This window comes from Hippoglossus hippoglossus, chromosome 4 (genome assembly GCF_009819705.1).
Source record: "Hippoglossus hippoglossus isolate fHipHip1 chromosome 4, fHipHip1.pri, whole genome shotgun sequence".
Classification (NCBI taxonomy): domain Eukaryota; kingdom Metazoa; phylum Chordata; class Actinopteri; order Pleuronectiformes; family Pleuronectidae; genus Hippoglossus; species Hippoglossus hippoglossus.
In genome coordinates this window covers 25,962,089-25,985,712 of record NC_047154.1, presented here as the reverse complement: position 1 = coordinate 25,985,712, position 23,624 = coordinate 25,962,089, and the positions used below count along the sequence as shown (strand labels likewise).

Below are 23,624 nucleotides of genomic sequence, written 5' to 3'. Positions count from 1 at the left end.
CTTATAAATTGCCTATAAATTGTTAATAAATACACAATCACAGTTTCCCAGGTTCGATGACAGCTTCAAACTTTAGTCCAATAACTGAATATAGTTTATTCAATTTCCAAAATTGTTGTTGATTAAATTTTTGTTATTGTTTCTTAATCAAAGGAATAAACGAGTAAAGCTTTCTCTCTCTCTCTCTCTCTCTCTCTCCCTCTCTCTCTCCACCTCTCTCTCTCCACCTCTCTCTCTCTCTCTCTCTCTCTCTCTCTCTCTCTCTCTCTCTCTCTCTCTCACTCTCTCTCTGTCTCTCTCTCATTCTCTCTCTCCCTCTCTCTCTCTCTGTCTCTCTCTCTCTCCACCTCTCTCTCTCCACCTCTCTCTCTCTCTCTCTCTCTCTTCACCTCTCTTTCTGTTTCTCTCTCTCCCTCCCTCTCTCCCTCTCTTTCTGTCTCTCTCTCATTCTCTCTCTCTCTCTCTCTCTCTGTCTCTCTCTCTCTCTCTCTCTCTCTCTCTCTCTCTCTCTCTCTCCCTCCCCCCTCTCTCTCTGTCCCCCCCTATCTTTCTCTCATTCTCTCTCTCCCTCCTTCACTATCACAATAGCCCCCCACCCCTCCCCCCTCCCACACCGTCTGCCCGGTGCGGGTGCACGAGCGGCTGCCGCGGCGCCGAGCCTCCCTCAGTCCCGCCGGTTCGGTCTCCCCAGTGGACGCTGCCCGGCTGGCGGATGATGGCGGCGGCCCCGCAGGAGGAGGTGGACCGCAGACCGATCCGGAGGGTCCGCTCCAAGAGTGACACGCCTTACATCAGCGAGGCTCGGATCTCCCTGCACCTGGAGACAGGTAGGGCTCGCACGGGCGCTGCTCGCCTCATGTCTGGGTGCAGCAGTGTTGGGTTGTCGGTTCTCTCTCCATCGTGTGGTGACAGTTCCCCCGCAGCAGCAGCAGCAGCAGCAGCAGCGTGACTCCGGGCTTTCATTGTGCAGCTGTCGGTCCCACGGTGCTCAGCTGCAGCCCGGTGCACGGTGACCACACGGCTCGGCTTTTATTCCCACTCCCCGCGTGATGTGCACGGTGTGATGTGCACGGTGTGCGGTGCACGGTGTGCGGGGCTCGGGTGGGTTAGTGGAAGCCTTGTTCTCTCTGCGTGTGAGCGGATTGATTCCTGCTCCTCCAGCCTGACTCCGCCTCGACGGTCGGCCGCAGTGAGATGTTGTGTGAACTTGGGCCTCCTCAGGCTCCTCATTTAAAATGCTGCCGTTATCATCACTGCGTTAGCTTGGCTGTGGGGGGGGGGGATGCTCCGGCACGCGACATCCTCTAGGGGTGGGGGTGAGGTTTTGGGGAGGGGGGCTGTTGCGGGGAGATAAGTTATTGCATCCTTTGTTGCCATGGTCACGAAGCCTGGATCACTGCATCATCATCATCAGCATCTGGATACGGGTTTACAGCCAGATGTGTGCACGCCATCATCCTCCTTTCACACACACACACACACACACACACACACACACACACACACACACACACACACACACACACACACACACACAGTCAGCTGTACTTGCCTGACGCTTCAACCCAAACTTCAACCTAAACTCAACTTTAACCAAAACCTTGACTTCCATTCATCGTGGACAAATGAACTAAATCGTTATCTCGATCCTTCACCATGACTTATACATGTCTAACCTTAACTTAACCACAGTTTACATCTTAACTAACCTTAACCAGGAGCTCAGAAGTGATGTTTAGCCTCATCAAGACCGGGCTCTGGTCCCCGTGAGGTTCACTGGTCCTCACAAGGTCAGTGTTTATGGTAGAAAAGGTCCTGAAGAAGTGACACAAACAAGTAAACACACACACACACACACCACAGTCTTAATACCACAGGAGCTGTCCACTGCCCCTCGGTGCTGAAAATGCCACCGAGCAGAATCAGGCGAACTCAGCCCGCAGGATTCACTCGGCATTTCTCCACTGATACAAACATGAGAAACCTTTCTGGTATTTTTATGAAACTGGGATTTGAAAAGCTGGTGTTCGACCCCCCCCCCCCCCCCCCCCCCCCCCACAGAATGTGACAAATCCCAGTCACATGGTGTGTGCACCCTGGTGGTGGAGACTCCACTCAGGCCTGTGTTTTCCATTTCGAACAGAACTCAGTCTCACTGTTGTTCTGCTGCTTCGTGTTTAATTTGTTATTTTTCGCACCACTATTCCACATTAGCCCTCATCAGCTCCGTCATTAATCACGTTAAGTATTTAGACTCTTAATAAACATAAACTGCCATGTGTTATTGTGAAGCTTTACTTACTCTTAGGGAGATGTATGTGTTAAAACCAGCCACACATAATCTTAATGAGATCAGGAATTACTCACATGCTTGCTCCCCCTTTTAGCCTTGTTAAACCTTTATGACTCACGGTGTTCAGACCCACCTCCTCATAATCTCCCTCAGCTGCCCTCTCTCTGGCCCTCAACTACCTTCCTCTCCGTTTGGATTTCTATTGAAATGCAACACCTCCCTCCTCCTCCTCGGCTAATCTGGTAGCACAGTTTTCTTTCCCTGAGGTTTGTGGCAGGATTTATATCATCAGGCTTGAGCTTGAATCTGGAGGAGGGGGTGGGAGGGAGGCTGCTGTGTTACTTGCTAACCGTGCCGCTCCTGGCTGTTAGCTGGAAAGCGAGCGAGCAGGCTGCTGCTGCGTGAGGCTGGCGTGGCATCACAGAGAATCTGACGGGCGCTGCCTCTACCTCGAGCATGAAGCCTTGCTTTTTAATTTCCTCCCCCCCTCATCAGTGCTTTGGTATAATCACATTTTGTTCTGTCACCAGTGAAACCATCTCCCCCCCACTCCCTCAAGTCCCATTGACTTCATAGCTGCTGATGTTGTTTTGGATAAATCCAGCCCACTCTGGTCTTTGGTGTGTGTCACTATTCATATGTGACAAATATCCACGTTGTCTTCAGTGTGCATGTGTGTGTGTGTGTGTGTTAGTATGCATGCTTTCCCGGTGCATATGTGTGTGGGAGGCTGGTGTACATGAGTATTGGTTCTAGTAAACATGAGTTTATCACCGAGGCTTCCGCCAGACGTCTTGGTTCTGCTCTCTGGAGCGCAGCCTTCACCAGGGAACCAGACTTAGATTATTTCACATCAGTGTTTTTATTTCAACTCTTTGTAATAAGTTCAAAAACCATCAATCTACAACTTGATGTTTATTTATTTATTCAATAAAGATCAACAAAGTGTGTCCACTTCCTCCTGTTGTCCAAAATTAAGAACTACCAAAAACGAAAGCATCTTTCAGCGACATTCATATAACGTGTCGGGCTTAATATCACATTTGTAAAGATGGACGTACCCGCCCCAGTGGGGGCAGAGTTTGGGGAAGTTAACAAAGGAAACCCAACAACTGCAGATCTTAACTGGGCAATTGTTTCTCTGCTTCAGAATCCAGGTCAGCTCAGTGAGAGCTTAGCCCTCCTCACAAAGACCAATATGCAGGCATCACCACGCTCTCATCCAAACACAGAGAGAGCTCTGATACAGACCTGAATGAGAGCGTGAGACAGAGGAGGCTTAAATGAGAGGAGGTGGAGGAGCAGGAAGAGTCGACGGAGGAGGAGAGGACGGAGGCTTTTTCGTTTGTAGCACCGTAAAGACTGGCGCAGGGAGGAAGACAGAGTGTTGGCTGTCGTCCACAGAATACGGTGGGAACGGTGCAACACAAGCTGCCTCCCACAGGCCGAGGAATATTCTTCAGTCTCACACATCAGCGCTGCTCGCTGCATCCACCAGCCAGACCTGGAGCAGCACGGTGCCAGAACCACTTGGGCAGAATAGAAGCAGCACGGGGGAGGAAGTGTGAGGGCTTTGAATGCAAAGGAGCACTTCCCCCGCCTCGCCGTCTCCCACCCATCACACAAACCCAACCCCCCCCCCCCCCGCTCTTCGTCCGACGGCACGTGGGTTCGTGCTTTTAGCTCCGACAAGTCGCTCATTGTGCGGCGAGAGAAAACCTGAGCAGAGGACGGAGAATGAGTCAGACTGAAGTTCACTGTCAACACAGGGAGCGTCTGTCAGCTGCTGTGATGTCAGCGATTACAAGGAAAACACCATGTTTGGATGTTTGTGTTGTAGATACGATGGTTTTGTCTGTGTTGTCTCTCATTTAGCAGCATTACACAAAAACTACTGGATGGATTTCCACAAAACTTTGTGAAAAGATGCATTATGGGTCAGGGAAGAACCTGTGGTGCAGATTCAGATCAAAGGGAATCCAGGAATATGTTTTATCACTTTACCTTAACATTTTGAGATAGGATGTTTTTTAAATATCTTTCTTTAGAAATAATGCAGATATCTTTATTTAAATCTGGCTTGTGTAGATTGCTAATATCTAGAAACAGGTGAGATCGTGTGCAGATCTGGATGATGATTCAGATTTTGTGAATCAAAATAAGTATTTTTTGGAGGTTGATCTTGATTCAGCTACTGTTCAGTAACTGTATTAGAGGATGATATTATTCCTGGGTTTAATGTCAGTTTGCAGTTTGCAGAAAATGTGGTTTATGTATCTGCTGCAATACATGAAGGCTGCATGCGATCACCAGGACTCTGTCAGAAGAGATAGTTTATCTTAATAGGACCTGCCTTGTAAATAATGGATAAGTAAAATGGTGATAAAGTGGCCACTCAGCCTTGGTGGAGGTGTTTGCTCTCTGAGTGTCCTCCTAGTTAGCTTTATTATTAGTTTATGAATTTACTAATACTTTATAAATCAATTATTTCGGATGGCAACACGCTACATATTGTCCAGAACTTGTCTGTTTTTCATGGAGCTGGAACAAAACATCAGTGATTTTTATTTTCCCAGAATTTCTCTGACGTCCTTCAGACAGTTTGTCTGAACTTGTTGCACTCAGCGATTTCACTGTTTGTCGAGAGAGGTGATGCAGAGATGATGCAAACGTTTCTCAAACTGCAGTATGTTTGGCTGTGTTGCATTATGGGTGTCTGAGTTCAACTGTCTCTGGAGGATGTTCTGCCTCTCACCCTGCAGATGCATTAGTCCCAGAGGGGAGAGGAAGAGCTGTTGATGATTAAGCTCATGACAGGAAGGTGTTTTCTACTGGAAATGCTGCTACACATCCCATAAGATCTGTTCTGTAAGTGTTTGGCACTTGGTGTTGGAGTGTGGAGTGTGAACAGGCGAAAATATCCGTCAAACAAACATGTCACTAGACATTACAATTTAAAGACTCAAGTAAACATCTTATTGCTGCAGATTTATTGGTTGGCTGATGAAAATCACATTTTTTGGAGGTTATATAGTTTGATTCTTGCCAGAAATCAATGATTGTGTATTTAAATACAAAAACAAACCCAAACCAAAGTTTATTATCTGATTTTATGACTTGAATAAATGAAATAGCTTCACAAATCCCATTTTACTGTGGAGCTGTCTTTCTTAGTTACCGTGTTGTGCAGTTGTGTTGTTGATTTACTGCTGGTGCCTGCTGAGCTCTGCCTCTTTGTGCCGCAGCCTGTCTGGCAGCCTCCCGTCGGTACTTGTCACCTCCTGTGGTTGTTTCAAGTGTGTCCCCGCGATGCTCGTCCCCGGGTGCTTCAGCTGGGGGGGAGAGGGAGGGAGGAGGGAGGAGGGAGGGGGGGAGGCGTTATCGTCAGGCAAAGTCAAAACACACGATCAGGAGCTGTTTTATTTAGAAACAGTGTTTGCGTGTGTGTCTGTGCTGGTGAAGGCCACATATCAACACTCTGCAAACAGGAGAGGAGAGGGTGACTCATATCCCTGTGATACGCCAAGTCTCACACACACACACACACACACACACACACACACACACACACACACACACACACACACACACACACACACACACACACACACACACACACAGACTCTGCTGATCTGTCACTTTGTATTCATTGTGCTCGCTGCGGGGGGGCGGAGGTGGTTGCTGCGGAGGCTCTCGGAGCGGTGATGAAAGAAACTGTAGACAGAAGAGAAAGCATTGACCTCCGTGTGACCTCTGATCCTCAGACTTCTCCTGTCGTATCACATTATCAAGCTCGACTCCCCCGATGTTCTGCTGGTGTGTTGATGTCGACACGTTTCTGGAAGGAAGAAGAAGAAGAAGAAGAAGAAGAAGAAGAAGAAGAAGAAGAAGAAACAAATACAGCAGCTCACATGTTTCTGTCTCTGTCTGTGTTTTACACACCTGAATATACAGAATCACACTTCATACAGTCTGAGCTGCACCTTTCTCCAAAATCTATTAAAAACACATCAATGAGTCGTACTGTTGCCCAGGGGGACATGTTCTTTCATTGCCACGAACACACACACACACACACACACACACACACACACACACACACACACACACACACACACACACACTATAGTTTATTTGGACTCAGCACCACACACACACTGTTCTGCTGCCCCAAATACGAGAACATCAAATGTGGATTATTCCACCGCTAAAAATAGTCGCTACACAAATGCACAGTTTTCTCTTGTTCGTGTAACGTTTGTTCTACAACGTTCAATTTTCAATAAGCTCACCAAAAATGAAACTTTATAATTTGTGAGCTTATTTCAAAGATTCACATCTTTGACAGGAGCCACAATTTTATTCAAGGTAACAGGACGTTTCATTTTGTCGCCTGCATCAGTTTTTAACTTCCACTGTTGTATTATCTGCTGCCCTAGATAACAGATTAAAGATATTCAGATCATTGACTTTCTGACCACAGCCTAAATGAGAAGAAGTTGCATATTGTACAACTGAGTGTTGCCTGTTGGGCCTTGGCGAAGGTTTTATTTGTTAGTGTTGTCAACTCTTCTTATGATTTATCCACTGGAAGTCAGAGGAGATCTCTTCACCCTTCCTGCCTCTGTCGAGCGCTGGAGGAGCGATGCTGTGAAGCTGAGAGCAGAGAATTAGTGGAGGCTCCTGCTGTGCAGCTAATTATCGCTGCATGTTTGGCCTCGTCCATCGTCTCCGCTGAGGCTACGAAATTCAAACAGTGAACTTCTCTCAAGAATCTCAATCAGAGCTGCAGAGGCTGCACAGATGCACGGGTGTGAAAATAGACACACATGCAGCAGAGTGGTTGAGATTAAATGGCTGGATGAGTCTTGATTCAGGCTCCAAACAGCAGGCCTCCATCTTTCTGTCTCAGCAGCAGCTCGTTCATTTTCTCACTAAATCTCTGTCAGCGGCGCAGCCTCGGTTCAGGCTCAAATTAGCAGCAGCGTCATCAAAGTGTAGAGGATGATTAATATTTTCTCACCTGACGCAGACAGGAGGCCAGATGGGATGAGAGGCTGATGTGTGATGGTCATCAGATATAGACGGGGGGGGGGGGGAGGACAGTAACGACCACGAGTGGCTCAATTAATAACAATTAACTAAAGCAACATATTTTATCACTTACGAAGGTTTTCCAGACGTGTAAAGAGACTTTAGTTCATGTTTAATGAAACTTCAGTCATCAGGGCAGCGGAGGGGAATTGGATTTTATCTGTTGTCCTCAAAGCTTCATTTAGAAAAACTCAACAGCAGCGGATCTTTCCACGAATCAATGTCGTGATGTTTTTGGTTTAATCCAAACATCTCACTGCGGTTAACTCGAACCCATCTGCACAGGATCCAGCAGCTTTTTAATCCTTTGACCTTCTGAAGCTGCTGTGCAGTAATAACTCTGTCAGTTAGTTCAAGTCTGCAGCATTTAGCTCAAAGGCATCGTTTTAAAAACAAGTTTGACCCGTTAACTGTGGGCCGGCGTCGGTCGGGGGGGGGGGGGGGGGGGGGGGGGCGCAGCAGCTCTTTCATTGATCAGGGCCGGTGTAGACACACACACACAGACACACAGACACAGACACACACACACACACACACACTGGGCCCTGATCAATAACCTGTTTAATTTATCCTACTTATTTTCACATTGAAAAAGAACACAGTGTCTCACAAGGAGGAAGAGAAAAGAGAGCACAATAACATTTAGTTATTAGTAGGTTTTATCATTGCTAGGATTTATTTATAATAGAAACTCTCCGGGCTGCGTGAGGTCCTGATGACCTGGTGACGACTGACAGCCGCCTTGTGAGCAGCTCACAGGAAATACCTGCTGAGACCAGATGCTGTCGGACGGGAGAGTTTCTGGTGCGACAGGTGCAAAGAGCTCAGCGTCTCACAGACAGGAAATAATCTGACAGCTGGACGGACGACTGAGAATAAACCGCTGCCATCGCAGATGTGACAACAACACCTGTGCTCTGAGGCTGCTGCAAACACTGTCATGTGTGTGTGTGTGTGTGTGTGTGTGTGTGTGTGTGTGTGTGTGTGTGTGTGTGTGTGTGCATCCCCACGTGCATTTTTGTTTATTTCCACAGGTTTAAGAAATGATGTTTCCAAGGACCAAAGTTACAAAACACCAGATCTATCAATACCGTGAACCGTGTTAGTTACAGTCTGTGGTGTGAGCCAATCAGTGCCGTCACCTCTGAATGTGGATCCTACCTGTCACTTACTGTGACGACGTATTGAAGCTGAAGGTCGTAGTTTGTGTGTGAGGAAGCGGGAACATGGATTTAATGATCAGCTCCACTGCTCCAGTCTCCTGCTCATTAGAGGAACCTGTCGAACGGGGTTTCTGAGTGACTCATTAGAATATGACTGAGAACGAATCCCGTGAGAGACACGATCTGTGTGTCGACGTCGTTTCTGACACACAACAGACGCAACGATGCAGAAGACAACACTGATGTCCCAGGATGAAGGTTTCTGTGTTTCTGTGTTGCTGCGTTGTTCACGTGTGAAAGGAAAACTCCAGAGAATGTCCGCAACCACTTCTGTGGACATCCTCCGGAGGTCATGTCTGAAAACAGCTTTAGGGACGTCCCTAACTTAGATGCTGCCGTGGCCCTGAAGGTCAAAGGTGGTTAGAAACCCTAGGTGGCCTCATTAGCTGTGGTCAACCCATATCGTCTTTCTTACCGGCTCGAACGCTGCCATGAGTTAATCTGCGATAACCATGTGACCTGTTCTCTGACTCTTTCATCTCCTGATACACAGCCTCGTTGTTGGAGTTTGAAAAGCCTCCATGAGTCACCGTGTGCAGGAGAAGGGAACATGCAGCGAGTGCTTTAGATCTCAGTGTTAAAATACATGAACGTCAACACACACACACACACACAGTGACGTGAAGTGAGTAAACAGCCCAGAGTGACTGACGGTGTGAACACGAGCTTTGTGTGTCTGTGTTGTAACAGGAAGTAGAAAACAGCGAGAGGTGTTTGTGATCAGAGTCGACTCCTCCTCCTCCTCCTCCTCCTCCTCATCAGTCTTCATCCTCCCTGCAGCTCAGAGTCTCTCACTGTCTCACACATGAAGTCATCTCATTCACATCTCCTGTAAGTGAGCCCCACCTGCAGGGGGATGCTTGTAACTGCAGGTGGTGGCCCTTTATTCCCTGCCTCGTATCATCACCATCTTTCCAGATTCAGATCCTTTTTGATCTGTTGCCTCTTGGAGCTTCTTATCTTGTCTTGTTTTATCGCAGAGTATTTCCTTTACTACACAACACAGCCCTCAGGGTACTTGTACTGTGTATAAAGTCATATTACTCCTGTTCTGGCCTCCAGTGAAGTACAGGGTTGATTTGATCTCTAAACCCCTGACTGGTCCCCTCACTGCTGTGTGTTCATGTCCCATCAAACAATGACTGGATTACACTGAAGGTAACAACTGGTTTTACTGAGCTCGGTTTAGACAGTTTTTCCCATCATGCACCTGCAACATGGAACAAACAGAACAATCTAAAGCTCAACTCGTTTTACCTTCGGAGCAATTTAAGTTTCTCACATTATTTTAACCTCCAACTGTTTTATTTGAATCATTTGCTTTAAATTTAGTTGTATGAACTGTATTTATTTCCTTAGGCTTTTACTTTTTCTCCTGATTTTGCTATTTGGCAATTTTATTAAATAAAGGTGAAGACAAAGCTGTTATCACAATGTCGGTTTTTAGTTTTCTAACTTTACACGTTTAATTCGTTTCTTAATCTCTGTTATTTAAAATCTTAAAATTCTAAATCTCCCGGTGCTTCAATCTGATTGGTTCCCACCGCGAGTCCAACCCGCTAAACTGAGCTATGATTGGTTGAATCTGTGGCGACGACAAGTTACTGTTAAATAGAAGAGACTGGGACCGGAAGTCAATTTTCCCCTTCAAAATAAAAAAGGCATTACGACGTGCAGTCTACTCAGAGTTAGTTGTGGAAGAAACTAGAATGAGTTTAAATAAGTTAAATCAGTTAAAATATTGAGTTTTTAATGCACAGCCACGTAGTTACATATATATGATGCACTCGAGATGTTGTAGTACTTTTTCTACCTGCTCCAGTTACTAAGATTTTTCAATTTAATTTGAAGTTTAATTTTATGATCCAGTGGCTTGATGATCCCTTCCTCATTTAGATAGATGGATATATGGATGGATAGATAGATATTTTATTGATCCTGAACAACTTCTTCCCACACAATATATATTTTGTGGGAGAAAGATAAACAACCTGTGTGCACAGTATAATAACCTTGTGGTAACTTGTACATCATTGTATTTTATGTGAATGATAGTTTAGCTCAACCTTTACATATAATTAGATGTAATTTATCATTATTTATATTGTGAGTGTTTGTAAGTCTGTGTTTATTGTTTTACGTGGCTGGATAAGTTACCAATGAGGACAAAATAAAGCTCTATTATTTTTCCATTCATCCATGACTTAGTATGAATGAATACAAATAGGGCCTCGTGGTAAACAAACATAAATAAAATCACAATATATTTCTAATCAAATACATCAAATAGTTTTTCTGCACTTCTACATTTCAAATATGCTTTTATTTTGTGAGTTGTAACCGGAAGCTCATTTGAAAATGGGGGCCTTGTGATCGGTGGACAGGATCAGCTTGAACCTCCTCCTCCTCCTCGGGTCCAGTCCTGATCCCCAGCCCCAACATGGCGGGTCGTGGAGCCGTCGTTCTGTGTCCACGGTCCGGGTCCAGGTCCAGGTTCGAGCCCGGGTCCACCACCGACCCCCCGCATGTGGTGCAGCCCGCGTCCGAGCAGCGCAAACCGCAGAAGAGGAGGAGATGCTTCCTCCTGACCAGGACCAGGAGCCGCCACATCCCGGAGGAGCCGCAGCCGGACACAGGGCGCGCGCCCTCCGCCAACAACAACAACAACGTGCCCTTCATCATCCACTGTCACATCGGGAAGGAGATCAAGCACATCTGCAGCAACTGCCGGGGAGCGGAGCCGCTGGACGGTCAGTTCACTGAGGGGGGGGGTGGTCTTCAGTGTGGGGCCGCTCCCTGAGAGAGGAAGAGGAGGAAGAGGAGGAAGAGCAGCTCTCAGATCAGCTGCTAGTGCTCCTTCACACTGACCGGACCAGAGCAGTGTTCATCCTACCTGGTTTATCTGCAGCTGAGCAGAAGTTGAGCTTTTTAACTTTAGAGATAAATTGATGAAGAGGATGTGATTCTGTGAACGTTTAGAAAACACACGTTAATAGATAAAACACGAGCCAATTAAGAAGAAATCAATTTGACGACACACGTGTTGTAAAAAGTCACAAATTGCTGCAACTTGCGAAAACGACAACGGAAATGTTTCCATTGGATCTAAACCCACGATGAACCTGCTGTCGGTTGATGCTCTATGAAGTGTGTTTGTGTGTCTGCGTGTGTCGTCAAATTGAAGTTGTTTTCTTAATTTGCACGTGTTCAGCTCTCTCTGCCAGCGTAGAGATCTATAATCTGAATATGGAATCAGGCCCGCTCTTAAACTGAAGGAACAACCTTTTTGTAAACAGTCTACGGTGCAGAGTGAAGGTAGAAACCTTTGCGTTCATCCTACCTGGTTTGTCTGCAGTGAAGCTGCTGTGCGTCCAGGATCAACCAGGTTGTGTAGTCAATGTTTTCTTACAGCTCAGATGAAACGAGACAGTGGAAAGTAGCTTCAAGGTCGTTTATGCTTCATGAAAAGAGATTCATCCGCCCACGTACTGTGACGCATCGTCTGCGTGGACTTAAAGAAGTTGTGTTTTCATTGGCTTCAGTTCGTCTGTTAGTTTAGATTCGATCTCTGGGGAGAAAGTAGTTTTTTCGTTGAACAAGAGAGAAGATCCCTCAGAAATATAAAGTTCCTCTCCACCTCGCTGGGTCTGGAGATCCCCTCAGGCAGGTGTGAGGAGGTGGAGCTCCTCTAAAACTTTGTATTTAGGACTTCAACTATTGGTTATTGTGCTTCTACGCCGGCGAGTCAGGCCGGGGGTCAGAAGTTTTGTTTTCAGGTTGTTCGTACATTAGTATTCTTGTGAACACGATACCTCAGGAACAACTCGAGTCCTTTCAGGTTCGACACAAACCTTCACTTGGATTCATGGATGAACTGATTTCAGTTTCGTGGTCTTGTGAACGCAACCTCTCAGAAACACCTTGAGGGAATTTCTTCATGATCAGTACAAACGTTCACTTGTATTCAAAAGATGAAATGATTAGATTTTGGAAGTGGAGATCAGAGTGAACTCATGTTCTTGTGACACGTCATCTCAGGAACACAAATGTTCACTTAGACTCGTGGGTGTAGAAAGAGGACAGAGCAGTTGTTGGTGGTTGTTATATGATGATGTTGTTGTTGTTGAAAAGGTTTCTCAATAGCGGCTGCTGAGCTGTTACAGATTAAATCTGATAACCCTCTGGTAACAAGGCTGACGTTTGTTTTTCCGTCCCATCACTGACGTCTGTCCAGGGTTTATTTGTGGCTCTGCTCTCTTTCGTCAGCAGTTTCTCTCGTTGTAACTTAATTTCAGTCATGTGAACATTGTGTTTGGGACCAGTCGGACCTGCTGGGTGGACTTTGCTGCAGAAATGAGTTGATGTGCGATGCAGGATATTCAAAAACGAAACTTTTCTATCACATGAAAGTGGAGAACATGGATCTGTCTTCTTAGTTATTTCACGTGTTCAGTTTCTATTGCTCTGTAGTAAATGTGTGAATCTTCAGCTTGTGTGTTTTTACATCCATTCCTGCCTGATGACACATTCCCTTCCATTGCTGCTGGCTCCTGCTTCATCTCCTCATCGTCTCGAGTCTCGTGAACAGAACGATTTAGTAGATAATGAGAAAAAGTGTAATTTTCGAGTGCTCTGGTTATAAAACGACCTCCAGTGTGATTAATGTCCAACACGTCCCTGTGGGGCCGAGAGAATAACACCTCAGAGACTAGAAAGAGGTTCAGTTTGTTCACGTAGATTCACTGTTACACAAACTGATGTTTTGTGTTGTTCTTCATATTCAGTTCCTCTTCGTCCTGAGGCTCCTCTTCATCGTTCCTCACTGAAGCTTCTCTCTGGGAGCTTGTCGCGTAAGGTTCCTGCCGATGGAGCCTCCTGACGCTAACTGTGATTAACAATGATCTGAATAAGCTTTAACCCTCAGACGTTACCTGACGTGATTATACACAGATCCCCTGGGAGAACGTGTCCTCGGGATTTGAAGTTATTTTTCCTTAACTGTGGATTCAAGAAACCTTTAAATCCTGAGTTCTTCACCTCCACTGGTATTATTGTTTAGTGGTAACCTCTAAATGAAGAAAGACCTTCAAAGTGAATTAGATGAAACCATCAAATCATTTCAAGGCAGCATTGATTTTTCTGAGTACTTCCCTCATTAAGTTTGTCACCAGTGAAATTTATCGGTGACCTGGATTGATTTCATGTGACCGATAAGGAGTCACCGGGGGGGTGTGGGATGTCTCTGGAGGAGGAGGAGGAGGAGGAGGAGGAGGAGGAGGTCGTCGTCATCTCAGCTGGATATTTTCTTTACTCATAAACCTGCTGGATATTTTCTTGATTAATTGTGTTATAGTTCGATCTATAAATGGTCATAAACCAGAGAAATATGTCGATGCACTTTAAATACTTAGATACTCCCTTATGAAACGTCTGTAGCAGAGCTAACTGCTGCTGCTGCTGATAATTAATAATATAATCAATTAATATGCTAATCATTACAACTCTCTCTTGTGTTGTGGGTAAATGGGTAAAAGAAAAGAGGTTGACGGTGTTTTTGTGCATCTGTCGTTCACCTGCTTGTTAATGATGATGACTCGTTGTGTTTTCCAGCTGAGGAGGTCGGGAGGTTGGCAGCGATGCGCTCTGATTCGCTGGTGCCCGGCACGCACACGCCCCCCATCCGCCGGCGGAGCAAGTTTGCCAACCTGGGCCGTCTGTTCAAACCCTGGAAATGGAGGAAGAAGAAGAGTGAGAAGTTCAAGCAGACGTCTGCAGGTGAGAGAACAACTCCTCCATTAGCAGCTCCCCCCCCCCCCCCCCCCCCCCCTGCAGTCATCAGCGTCGCTCACATCTCCGAGGGCAGATAAATGTCTCCCTGTGTGGCACCTAGCAACAGTAGCACTGATGAATGGGAGCACAGAGGTGCTGCAGAGCGGGGGGGGGGGGGGGATACAGCGGCCGCAGCACAGATCTGCTGTTTATGATCAAGGTTATGAAAGATGGGTAGAACAGCACCAGGCGTCAGGTCAGCTGAGCATCAGCCCTGTTGCTACCCTGGTTCCAACACGAGGAAATAATTCACACACAAAACATGTTCATGTAACTCACACTGAAAAATGAGGAAGATCAAATCTATAAAAATGTATTTTCATTTAGCTCCTTTAGTCGTCTACATGGCAGCAGGCAGAAAACAATCTGTCAAAAGATAATAATCATTACATTTTTTTTAAGTAGATCAGAATAATCCAATTAGCTTTAAATGGTGAGTGTAAGCGCCGCTGTGTCTCCACGAGCGAATCAGCTGCTCCGACGTCGTCCTGGATGTCGGTGCATGTGTCTGCTTCAGAGCGACAACACGCACACGAGTCGTGAGCCGTGAAGCAGAAGAGAGCGTTTGATTTGGATGGAGAAACAGTCGCTGTTGTTGTTTCTCCGCTGGATGAGTCGCTCCACGTCCTGTTCTCTGCAGGAGGCGCCGACACGGAGCAGAGGGGGGGGGACGAGAGGCTTCCTGCGGCCGAGCTGTTCCCCCAGCTGTCACAGCTCCCCCAGGGCTTTTATTTACTTCCTGCTGAAAGCTGCCTCCTCCCTCTGCAGCCAAGTATCACACAGTACACATATATATACTTTACAGCTCACATACTCATGGACGTACATGTTGTAAGCACCATATTCTATCTCTAGACTCTTTCCATCGTTCAGTCAAAGTCCATTAAATTATCTATGATTCAATTTTATTGGGACTGGGATGTAAACACGGCTCCCGGCAATAAAAACATGTGAATAAAAGATGAAGCTATAAAATGTTATATTGAATAAAAACATCAAAGTTCAGGTTTTCTTTTCTGTGAATTCTGAGAAAACAGGAGTAAAAACACTTCATGATGACGACCTGTCGGCTGCTGCTGCTGCTCGATGTGTCCTGAGGGCACCGCTCACATCCGTCTGTACAATAAAACCAAAAAGAAACATCTGCTGCCTCCGACACGTTCCTGGACTCTAAGAGCGTCTGGGTTTTGTTTATGTGACATCACTTCCTCTCTGCTCCCTCAGTGCTGGAGAGGAAAATGTCCACACGCAAGAGCCGGGAGGAGCTGATCAAGAAAGGAGTTCTGAAGGAGGTTTATGAGAAAGGTGAGAAATCAACAAACAAGACGTGGGACAGTAAATATGTGAAGTTGTTGTATTGAATAATTGATTTAGCTCCAAATTGTAGTAGTAAGTTGTCTGATCCAAACTTTTATTGTTAGTTAGGAATAGATTCTTGATGCTCTGTCTTGTTGTGTCTCCTCCTGCAGACGGGACGTCTCCGGCCATACGGGAGGAGGAGCAGATGGAGAACGGTCGCTCCCCGGTGCTGTCGGAGTCTGAAGGTACGGAGCAGATGGACGGAGCAGCAGCTGAAGGTAGGAAGCAGAGACGCAGCGACCGTCCACATCATCGTCGTCTCATCTGGAGCTGAAGCACCTGACTGATGTTGTTTCTCTCGTCAGGTTCCCTGGACTTTCAGATGGCCAATGACGGTGCATGTCCACAGGACCACGCCCAGAAATCCAGCCAAGCTCCACCCACTAAGAAGTCCACTGTGTATCATGCTAACGGCGCCGAGTCGCCGCTCTCCAGACCTCGGACGCTACACAAACAACCTCCTGCGCTGCTGCCCAAACCCTTCACCAGGCTGCCCAATCACCTCACAGGTGATCACATGACAGGTGCTCGTTCACACGGTTCTTGACCCTGCACGCACTCGTCTGACCCTCTCACTTCCTCCCTCTCGGTGCAGACGGCGCCCCGGTCAAGTTGCCATGTATGTCGGGGAAGTTATCTCCTCCTCTACCTCCAAAGAAGCTCATGATCTCCGTACCGGCCGGGAGCATGGAGCCGTCTTCACTCGCCTTCCAGAAGTGCCCCGCCCCTCACGGCCACACGTCGATGGGCGGGCACTCGCTGCAGTACGGGACGCTGCCCGCTGCTCTGCACCCGCCCCGTCGAATCATCGAGGAGCTCAACAAGACGCTGGCGCTCACCATGCAGAGGTTTGAGAGGTGAGGATCACACGGTTTAATATGATCCAACATTAGTTTATATCCTGTCCTACCATAATATGAAGTTTTCATAATTTTTTCCACAAGCTTTTCTCACACAATGACCTCTGACCTCTGACCTCTGACCTCTCCCACCGGCCTGCAGCTCCCTGATGCACACTGCTCCCACGGTGATGATCCAGTGCGACAACGACAAAGAGAACCTCCCAAACGAGGCGGACTACGAGGAACTGCCGGGGATGTACAAGGACGAGGACGACGAGGAGGAAGAAGAAGAAGATGACGAAGAGGAGGAGGACGAAGATGAGGAGGAAGACGAGGATGACACACTGTTTACAAGTAGGTGTCATTCTTTCCCTGAAGTGTTTTATACTTCAAATGTTTCTCACTAAGCCTGAGTTTTGACCTTTTAATACTGTAGCCAGGAATTAATCATAATACATATATTTATTTGCACCAGTAATACACAGGATACATAAAGGAACTTATAAGAACAGTAGAGGGGCAGGACTCCAGTGTTTTTATTTATTATTAATAATAATAAACCTTATTCATACAGCACTGGTCGTGTTTAAAGTACAACATCGAGTGCTTCACATAAAACCGGAGGGAAAATTAGGATTGGATAAAAATAGCAGGTTCAGCTTAAATTGGACAAGATAGAATGTCCGATGAAAATGTCAGAGCGAGAATCTGGAAGTTTGAGTTGAAGCAGAAGTTTGTCTCAACGTTTCAGTTTCTTTTCTCTGTGGCTTGTTCTCCGTCGACCCGTCAGGAACAAGCTGTGGCTCTTCAGCTGCTGAATGCTCCAGCGTTCAGCAGCTGCTCTCAGTGCGTTTGGTGCAGAGCAGGTCGTGTTCCACGCGTTTATCAGAGCACGTTTGATAAAAACCAACAATAATGAGCCTCAAGAGGCCGAGAAGCTCCACAGAGCTGCTGACGAGTCTCTGGAGCTTCGTTCCACTGACGACTTTCACATTCCAGCTATTTTATTACTCTTTCCTGAACATAAGAGATTACAGAGAAATGAAAATAAGAGAAAAAAAGAGTACTGATAACTTTAGAACTCATTCAAGTATTTAGTTAAAGTTTCAAATCAATCCAGTAAGTTGTTGGTACATTGAGAACAGGAACCACTAATCATTTCACAGTCAGACAGTCAGAAGAAAATCTACAAAAGCTTCAGGCGATGGTTCATATTAAAAACGCCTCTGTTTGTGTTTTCGTGCGCTCGCTGTAGGCGCGCTCGCCATGAAGGTGCTACGAAAGGACTCGCTGGCCATCAAGCTGGTTAACCGTCCGTCCAAGAGGGAGCTGGAGGAGAAGAACATCCTGCCGCTGCAGTCGGACCAGGAGAGGATCCAGTTCCGCCAACAGACGGCCACCAAACTGACCAGGTGAGCGGCCGGAGCAACATCGAGCGGGTTCGAGGTGTCACGGGCGCCGAGTCACAGAGACAGCGTCCTGTGACAGAGTGAGACGACCACACGTCGGCCCCGTGTGAGCTGAGACAGACGTGACCAGGCTGCTAAAGAGGAGAGGATGGAGGGAGGAGGAGGGAGGATGGAGGGAGGGAGGGAGGGAGGAGGCAGAGCTGAGAGGAGGAGAGATTAAAGCTGGAGAAGTTAAAAGGAGAGGAGCCACAGGAAATATGAGCAGAATAATCCCACAGCGTTAACTCTAATATTTCCTAATGTAGAATCTATCATCAGACATCTTATTATATTTAAAGTTTTTAAATTATTATCTATGATTTAAAAATGTATTGTGTATAATGAGTTTTTCGATTTTTAGGTCTGAATTGAGCTCATTGAACCAGAGCAACTTTAAATATTAGCAACGATATACTTGAACATTTTGTCATTTGAGACGTGAAGTCAGACGATGTTATTTCTCAGAAAGACGGTGAAGTAGGTCAGTGCAGTAAACTCTCAGCTTTTCTGTTCAAGAGCAAAAATCACTGCTTTGCCTAAAGATGAAAACATAACAATCGTATAAAAACCTGAAATCATATTTGTGTTTTCCTTTGTTCAGGCGGTTGAGTCAGAGGCCGACGGCCGAGGAGCTGGAGCAGAGAAACATCCTCAAACGTAAAGTCACGTTTCAAACAGATTCAATATTAAAAAAAGACAAGATGTTGATCCTCAGGGTTCGTGATCGAGTTTCTTTTTTCTGTCGTTGTCTTCAGCTCGAAACGATCTGGAGGAGCAGGAGGAGAAGAGAGAGATCAAGAGACACTTGTCCAAGAAGGTGAGACAGAGGAGACAGTGGAAATGACCATGAGCTGTTTCGTGAATAGAATTGTTTTTGAATTTTCATTTCAGACAGTTTTCTACCGTTTTTTTCTCTGAAGATATTAACAAATCTAAACGTGAATAGTATTTGGTTGGAAATGAGGCCATAAGACTGAAAACTGAATTTTGTTATAGTGAAAAGACACGTTGCTGCATTTTTGATCAATTTCTCCCTTTTTGTTTGTCTTGAAAACACAATAATCAGAAAAACATGAGCTCCAGTAACAGACGAGTGTGATATCCAGACCACAAGTCCATGTATTAATGATGAGTTATTATTGGACGTTAAACCCCCCCTCTCTTCCTCTCTCCTCCTCCTCCTCCTCCTCCTCCTCCTCCTCAGCTCAGCCAGAGGCCGACAGTCGAGGAGCTGAGAGAAGCAAAGATCCTCATTCGCTTCAGTGACTACGTGGAGGTCGCCGAGGCTCAGGACTACGACCGGAGAGCCGACAAGCCGTGGACGAGGCTAACAGCTGCTGATAAGGTCACAATCTGAAGTTGTCTGTTACACACACACACACACACACACACACACACACACACACACTCTCTATACTGTTTGTAAATATGTGTATGTGTGTTTTTCAGGCTGCCATAAGAAAAGAGTTAAACGAGTTCAAAAGCACAGAGATGGAGGTGCACGAGTCGAGCAGACATCTGACCAGGTGAGACCATGACACAATACTGCCCCCAGAGGCTGTGGAGCTCATCACACGTCTGATAAATATCATTAGTAACAAAGTGAATATAAAATAAAGTTTGTCCTGAGGAAAGATGTAAATAAATAAAGATGGACGACATGACAGCTCCCTAAAGTGAAGCCTTTCTCAAAGGTGGTTTCTAAAATGATTGTAGGTCTCATCAATCTTCTGCGTTTTCCAGTGTTTGTGTTTTTAATCCTACGAGTTGAGTTAGTTTTAAGTTGGTGTTCTTCCCTGTGAGCTGAAATTAATATTTTCCCAATCCATCAGTTGTTTGTTGAGATATTTCACTCTGAGTTAAAGTGAAAAACCCACTCGACAATTTTTAACACCGTTTCTTTCTCTGTTTTTCTTCCTGCAGGTTTCACCGACCTTAAACCGACCCAGTCGACCTCAGCCATGTTTTTCTAACTCGCTCTGCTACTCGCTGCCCTCGTGCTGATAACTGCGACCTTCTCCAGCCACAGGGTCAAACTGACGGGACTCAACACAACAGGAGTTTGAGCCGTCGCAGGAAATGGACAAAACAAGACTTTCTGAAGAAGTTGACTTTTGGCTGACGTCTCCTCTCGGTGGAGATTTTACAGACTTCTTGATATTCAAAGGCTTTTAACTGTAATTTTTTTATGATGAAGAGGTGGAGATACGTTTACTTTGCGGCACTTTCGTTTTTGAACAAAACCTCTGGAGGTCAAACTGAATCTGTGCCAATTTCCAGGATGTGAACAGTCGCAGGTGGAGCTGGGACTTATTTTTAACACGGGGATTGTTTTCTTGCCTTTCACCTTGTGCTCACTCTCCATCTTTACCTGTTTAACCCACAGATGACATCTCACGTATCGTTTCTCATTTTGCCAACAGAATAAAAGTCTAGCGGCAGCTTGTGCTGTTTGTGCAGCTGGAGCCAAAACGTCCTAAGATCCTTATCAACGTCCCAGAATTACTTCTTCAAAGTCTGTAACAGTAAGAACTTAAAATCTCCTGATTCATTCCCATCAATCAACTCAGCAATAATTTCAGATCCTCTCCTAAGTCCCTCTGTCGATGAGACTCTTTCCAGACTCCAGACGTCAGATTTAGACCAAAGCGACTTGGCGAGCTGCCGGGGTCGTGACCTTGAATGCATCCCGGAGCGACTGCGTCATCGAGTCTGCAGGGATTTAGAAATTGCCAAATTCACTCGTTTCCATTTGATGCAGAATATTATCTGTAGACGCGTTAAAACGTTGCAGAGCAAGAAAGTGTCCGTCGTGGCAACAAGGAAACTTTTAATCTTGTATTTCATTGTGTGGTACAAAATAATGAAAACCTGCCACTTTACTCTTTGTTTTTTTAATCGTTCAGTCGATAATGGGTCCATGAATTCAGTTTTGACCTTGTAATTGAGAGAAGTGTGTGTGTGTGTGTGTGTGAGAGAAAACTATCTCAGAACTATAAGACATGTTGTACATAAAGAAAGTAAACAAGACTTTTCAGATGTTTTTTGTAAAGCAGAAAAGCTGCATGTGGGTATTAATTTATTGTGAGTCTTCTATGATGTATGCAGTTTCTTAAAGAAAGAAACTTATTAAAAGGTAATAAGTTGATGCTTCCTTTGTCTCTTTACAAACTTATACATCCACACATAACATGCGTCAGTGATCTCCTTCAACGTCCTCGTCAGGGTTCCTTATCCAAGCCTCTCTCGTCATAGTCTTTAGGGGAAAGCTGGAAATTGACTGGTGCATCTGTAAAGTGGTTCCAGAGTCGCTCGGCTTATCATCAACAGCCCGTGATGAGTTTTCAGTTCAGTCGAGCGGAGACAAATCCCCACGGAGAGTAAACGCCACAGTCTGTGGAGTTTGAGAGGAAGTCCTGCTGCATTCTGGGAAAGCATCTCACCTCTGGCTCCTCCGTGTGGCTACACAGCGTGCACCAGGGTGCCGCAGTATTTATGCCACAGGTCGATGGCTTTGGTCACGATGGCGTCTGTGTTTTCCTGCGGAATCTGGAAGGAAAACGTGAGAGAGGTTTTACAAGAGGTACATGTACCTACTGTTACTACTTAAAACATGTTTTATTTACTCACATTGCACAAGAACTTGACTGTGCCCTCAGGCCGGTTGATGCCCATCAACATGATCTTGTAGCTCAGCAGAATCTCCAGAGCAACAAACACAAGAATCTTACAGGAGCCGCTGATCACCTTGTCCCAAACCCTGAGGAAAATGAAAGGGTTCGGTTACTTTGACCAATTTAAGGAACTTCAGCTGAAGGTGTAAGAACAGAGTTTCCACAGGGTTTTAAAAGGTCTAATAATCTCAATGTTAGGCCTTAAAAAGTGTTAAATATGTCAAAGTATTACGTACTAGGTCTTAAATACATGTAAGTAGGTCTTAATTATGTTAATATTCATTTAAAGCTACTTCCATTCACTTTAAAATGAGTTTTGTTTGCCTCATGTATAGTTTGTAAATGATCACACTGAAAGAAAACTACAAACAAGACCAACCTGGAACTGATTGAATTAACTTAATTAAGAAGGTTTTCAAGTTCTGCTCTGGAAACAACGATTACAGATGGAGATACACAGAGATATAAGAGTTTTAGATGATTGTAAACATAATGTAAACATAACTATGAATATTATCTAATTCTGTTGGATCCTAATGAATCTTACACACTTTAAAGCTCGTGGACGAGAGGATTGTCTGACCTCTGCAGGCTGGATTCCGGCAGGCACCCGGCGAAGCAGCGTCTGAACCAGAGTCCGTACGGCAGCTGAGCCAGGGCTCCGGTGTTCTTCAGGTGGCTCAGCAGCCGCGGATCCTCCTGACTCAGATAATGCTCCAGGCTTTTCGGCTGCACCACAACAGACCAGACGCAACAGAGGGAAACAACAAAGTCTTCATTCATGATGACGCGCGTGAGAAAAACAATGTGATCCAAACTCCTGAGTCATGAGAGTTTTGTCGCATCAATTCAGGTATTGTACAAACTAGATTTACACCGGACTTCGTCATACGCTTCGTATCCGTCTGATTATAAATATAATTTATCTGTATAAATTTAGACTTCCTGAAAACTCGACTTGCCAGAACAAGACCTTGGATTCATGTTTCCTTCAGTAAACACTGACACTAGTGTTGTGAAGCTCAAACCACTTGTCAACATCCGGGTTGAAGCTGCTAAACAATTAAATCTTTGTGGGAAGCAGCAACATTTACTGGAAATATATTTTTAGATATTCTATTCCCTGATGAAGGTCACAAGATGTGATTCTGAAAATGACCTTGTGGTCAGAATAATTTTTCTCTCGTAATCATAATTTCCAAGTTTTGTTCACGGATAACATCTGGAGTTCTTACGAGATGAGGTATCGAGTCTCCGAACTTTGTGTGGAACTGGTTGATGAAACACTTGATGAGCCAGTAGCAGTCGACGGGATCGTCTACGATCTCCTCCATGGCTCTGCTGATGGAGAGGAAGTCCTCGTTCTCTTCATCCTGGAAAGAAGATAAAAAACAACACAACGTCAGACACGACGCCGCAGCATCAGAGAATGAAGGGACCAATGGTCAATCAGCGGCTCGTACAGACCAATGAGATGAGTATGTTCGTACCGGGGGTGTGGTCTCGGAGGAGCGCTGGAGCACCTGGCTCTCCAGCTGGAACATGCGCAGGTAGACGTGGGTGAAGGGGGTGGAGGAGTTGATGTACCTCATGACCTCCAGGGCCTCCAGGATGTCCTGGTACTGCTCCTTCCTGTAGCCTCCCACCAGAGAGTGGGAGTCACTGTGTGGGGGCAGGATGCCTGAGGGGGGGGGACACTGGTCAGGAGGCGTTTTCACAAAGTAAGAACATTTTAATGAAGAACTTTACTTCTTTCTACTTTTATTCATATTCATATTGTATTATATTTTTGATTGTATTTTACAGTTGTATATTTCCCATTGTAAATCCTTACAACGACCCAATTTGATTTGATGATTACG

At 45.6% G+C, this 23,624-nt stretch overlaps 2 protein-coding genes across 5 annotated transcripts in view; one reads left to right on the top strand and one right to left on the bottom strand.

Annotated features, from left to right (window-relative positions):
* Positions 1-604: 604 nt before the first annotated feature.
* On the top strand, positions 605-21,100 carry phactr1 (phosphatase and actin regulator 1). 3 transcript variants are annotated; one of them, XM_034583225.1, is made up of 13 exons: positions 605-827; positions 14,221-14,385; positions 15,664-15,744; positions 15,909-16,016; positions 16,104-16,307; positions 16,394-16,655; positions 16,801-16,994; positions 17,896-18,052; positions 18,690-18,745; positions 18,844-18,905; positions 19,293-19,433; positions 19,538-19,614; positions 20,012-21,100. In XM_034583225.1, exons 1-13 carry the CDS (start codon positions 713-715, stop codon positions 20,025-20,027), a joined length of 1,638 nt encoding a protein of 545 aa, XP_034439116.1. In that variant the 5' UTR covers positions 605-712; the 3' UTR covers positions 20,028-21,100. The 3 variants fall into 3 exon arrangements, with proteins under 3 accessions (XP_034439116.1, XP_034439117.1, XP_034439114.1); XM_034583223.1 differs by lacking the exon at positions 605-827 and adding an exon at positions 10,979-11,360; XM_034583226.1 differs by lacking the exons at positions 605-827; positions 19,293-19,433; positions 19,538-19,614; positions 20,012-21,100 and adding an exon at positions 10,972-11,360 and having other exon boundaries at positions 15,664-15,746; positions 15,911-16,016; positions 18,844-18,939.
* A 45-nt stretch (positions 21,101-21,145) lies between these two features.
* Positions 21,146-23,624, bottom strand: part of tbc1d7 (TBC1 domain family, member 7) — a 4,615-nt gene continuing 2,136 nt past the window's right edge. For both annotated transcript variants that reach the window (XM_034583230.1, XM_034583229.1), the window contains exons 4-8: positions 23,253-23,443; positions 22,998-23,135; positions 22,346-22,491; positions 21,719-21,848; positions 21,146-21,637 (exon numbers count right to left, since the gene is read on the bottom strand). In XM_034583230.1, coding sequence (XP_034439121.1) covers positions 21,551-21,637; positions 21,719-21,848; positions 22,346-22,491; positions 22,998-23,135; positions 23,253-23,443 — 692 coding nt within the window. In that variant the 3' untranslated portion in view covers positions 21,146-21,550. The remainder of the gene's footprint in view (positions 21,638-21,718; positions 21,849-22,345; positions 22,492-22,997; positions 23,136-23,252; positions 23,444-23,624) is intronic.